Source organism: Sinocyclocheilus rhinocerous, unplaced genomic scaffold (assembly GCF_001515625.1).
Source record: "Sinocyclocheilus rhinocerous isolate Xijiao unplaced genomic scaffold, SAMN03320098_v1.1 scaffold54, whole genome shotgun sequence".
Taxonomy (NCBI): domain Eukaryota; kingdom Metazoa; phylum Chordata; class Actinopteri; order Cypriniformes; family Cyprinidae; genus Sinocyclocheilus; species Sinocyclocheilus rhinocerous.
The window spans coordinates 1,477,278-1,480,900 of record NW_015647078.1 but is presented as its reverse complement, the minus strand read 5'-3'; the positions used below and the strand labels follow the sequence as shown (position 1 = coordinate 1,480,900).

Sequence of the window (3,623 nt, the reverse complement as noted above, 5' to 3'; positions counted from 1 at the left end):
AAAAAAAAAAAAAAAAAAAAAATATATATATATATATATATATATATAGTATACTGACCCCAACATTTTGCATAGTAATTTCTAACAAAGGCAATTAGAGTTTTAACACCATATTCACCAGTTCCATGTTTTAAAGTGGAGACCGTTACAAAGATTTTTTTATGCACTTATTAATGCAGGACAGGTACAATATTCCTCAATACGGTTGGTCAGACAGAATTAAAGGATCATACTTGTGGGAACATCCTCCTCATCGTCATCTTCTTCATCATCATCTCTGTAATTGATGGGTCCATCAGAATCGCTCTCTTCGCTCTCCTCGTCGTCGCTGTTCCCATGCCCCGCGTCCTCAGGAATGACAGTGACCCGTGGGTCTCCCACCAGACCGCGGCGGCTGCGCGGCTCCAGCTGGAGTGTGGGCCGAGGGGCGGGCCGCAGCTTCTGCAGCTCTTCTTCAATGTCAAAATCATCATCCTCAGGCCTAAACAATACACAATCATATAGCCACAGTGAACATATGAATGTGAACTATTCCTTTAAGTTTAATATATATATATATATATATTATAGTACACACAGATCTGGGTAGTAACTGATTATCTTGACTGTTATCTGGATTACGTAATCAGATTCCAAAAATTAAGCATTTGTAATTAGATTAGATTACATTTTAACCCTCTGGGCCTCTTCGGTCATTTTTGACCGAAAAAATGTATATTTCGAAATGTAAAAAATCGTGGCTTCATCGGAATGAGATGACACTTGGAGACTTTTGTCACATTAGCTATGTGAACACACACCAAAAAAAACCAATCATGGACATGATTTGTATATGTTAAAGGGTAAAAAATAAAATAAAAAGTCACACACACACAGACATAGGAAATGAATGGGAAATACGAAAACTCAGAGAATCTTTTAGTGGTACAAACTACAAATCAGCCACTGTGCAGAACAAAAGCGCACAGCAATCAAGGGGTGACTCTCTAAAATATCAAGAGTACAAAATAGACGCACACGCGTACGCGCACACGCACACACAGACACAGACATGAACTGGTAAGACTACAAAGCTGAATTGATCATTACTCCAGTCTTCAGTGTCACACGATCCTTCAGAAATCATTCTAATATGCTGATTTACTGCTCAAGAAACATTTCTGATTATCTCACAATAGTTGTGCTGCTATTTTTCTGAAAAAATTAGACATATTTTTACTGGATTATTTTGATGAACAGAAAGTTCAGAAGAACAGCATTTATTTGAAATAGAAATCTTTTGTAACGTAATGTCACTTCTGATTGAATCTGAATCCTGAATCCGTCTTTGCTGAACAAAAGTATTAACTACTTTTAAATTAAAATCCATAAATTCACAAACACTTTTGTCATCTGATCCTTTCATCTAATATATTCACTTGAAGTACCCCTGAGACTTTCAAATAAATAAAAAATATATTAATTCTAATGGATAAAATAGCTCATTAAAATTGTATAAATATTGCATAGTATCATAAAATCCCCTCAAAATTCTAAATAATAATCAAAACATATTATTAAACAAAAAAGTATTACACTGATTTTCCTGGAAAAAACAAACAAAAAAAACATTTCAAGGCTTCGGTCACTTTTGACCGCGAAGGAGCCAAGTGTGACCCCTAAACCAAGAGGACCAGTTAAAATACTCGTCATCAGACTACAGTTGGATTACATGATTACATATTATTTACACAATAGCAATAAATTATTCATAATTTATTGATTCTCCCTAATTCTCCCTTTCATCTTTTAAATTTTCCTTTCTAAAAGAGCTTACTGCTTATATATACTCAGAAAGTCTTCCAGTTCCGTGGAAGACGGCATTTGACCACTGGATTTATAAAAATCATTTCAGGTTTAAGAAGAACCTACCACTCAGTAGGTTATTTAACCATGTATTTCTATATCTTTGGAAGGCTTTTGTCTTTCAAACACATTAAAATAACTTAAAAATGATTAAATTAAAATCCATAAATTCACAAACACTTTTGTCATCTGATCCTCTTTCATCTAATATATTCACTTGAAGTACCCCTGAGACTTTCAAATAAATATTTTAATAATGAAGTATCACATTTGCATATTCGTGGCTCTGCTGGGGCTGGGCCCAGAACGGAGGCGGGGCCTGGGGGCGGAGGCTCAGGGTGATTGGCCGAAGAGTCGTCTGAGTGGCGCTTGGTCATAGGAGTCATCCTCTTTGGGGGAATGGGAGGAGATCGCTTGACTGGGATCGGGACTTGGGAGGGATCCACTGTAAAAATAAACAAAATACAATCAAAATGAACTTCACATAGAAACGAGGGTTAAAGCACATGTGGCAACAACAAATTAGTTTGTACGAAGGTGCCAAGCTAGGATGCTTAAACATTGACTTGCATGCCATGGAATTAATCAAACGGGGATTAGTAAAGGATGGGGAGGGATTTAATATTCTAAGATAACAGATTCTACAGATAATATTCTAAAGATGAAGAGTTTCAATACATTAAGGTCTAAAACATACAGACTCTATGCAAGTTCGTGAACATAAGCTAGAAAGGAGTTACATTTTGAATGCTGCCACAAGAGCAGGAAGAGTAGGACCTGTTCACACTGAGGACGATAAATGCAATGATAACTATAAAGTTTTAATAATTGGGAAGTCCACATCACAACTATAACAACGGCAGAGAGCAATAATATCGTCTGAACCGCGAAGGAGCCAAGTGTGACCCCTAAACCAAGAGGACCAGTTAAAATACTCGTCATCAGACTACAGTTGGATTACATGATTACATATTATTTACACAATAGCAATAAATTATTCATAATTTATTGATTCTCCCTAATTCTCCCTTTCATCTTTTAAATTTTCCTTTCTAAAAGAGCTTACTGCTTATATATACTCAGAAAGTCTTCCAGTTCCGTGGAAGACGGCATTTGACCACTGGATTTATAAAAATCATTTCAGGTTTAAGAAGAACCTACCACTCAGTAGGTTATTTAACCATGTATTTCTATATCTTTGGAAGGCTTTTGTCTTTCAAACACATTAAAATAACTTAAAAATGATTAAATTAAAATCCATAAATTCACAAACACTTTTGTCATCTGATCCTCTTTCATCTAATATATTCACTTGAAGTACCCCTGAGACTTTAAAATAAATATTTTAATAATGAAGTATCACATTTGCATATTCGTGGCTCTCTGATGTTGGTTATGGTCACATGACATGCAGGTAAACCAATAAAATATTTCGTTTTTTTAGTACTTGTTTTATTTAGATTTATTTTAAAAATATTTATTTTAATTTAATATTTTTAGGATTTAATTCATTATTAGCTTTTTATTAAACTCCCTACACTGCAGTTCTTTCACAAACCCCAGTTTGGGAAACCCTGATGTAATGTAATGTTTAATACACTCCATGTTGCTAATAACAAAGAATGGAATATATTTTCTTAATCTTTGCATTTTGATCAATATGGTACAAGATAATCCTATTTAAATCAATGTGATTAACGAGAAAGCTCAAAAGTAATCTAAAAGTAATCTAAATGTAGTCTGATTATATTACCTAAAATGTGTAATGTAATGGATTA

The 3,623-nt window shown here is 34.4% G+C and overlaps 1 protein-coding gene across 1 annotated transcript in view; it reads right to left on the bottom strand.

The window, feature by feature from the left end:
• LOC107708703 (phosphatase and actin regulator 4A-like) overlaps positions 1 to 3,623 on the bottom strand; it is a 40,615-nt gene that overhangs the window by 8,216 nt on the left and 28,776 nt on the right. Inside the window, exons 6-7 of the mRNA XM_016513007.1 lie at positions 2,131 to 2,164; positions 234 to 481 (exon numbers count right to left, since the gene is read on the bottom strand). Coding sequence (XP_016368493.1) covers positions 234 to 481; positions 2,131 to 2,164 — 282 coding nt within the window. The remainder of the gene's footprint in view (positions 1 to 233; positions 482 to 2,130; positions 2,165 to 3,623) is intronic.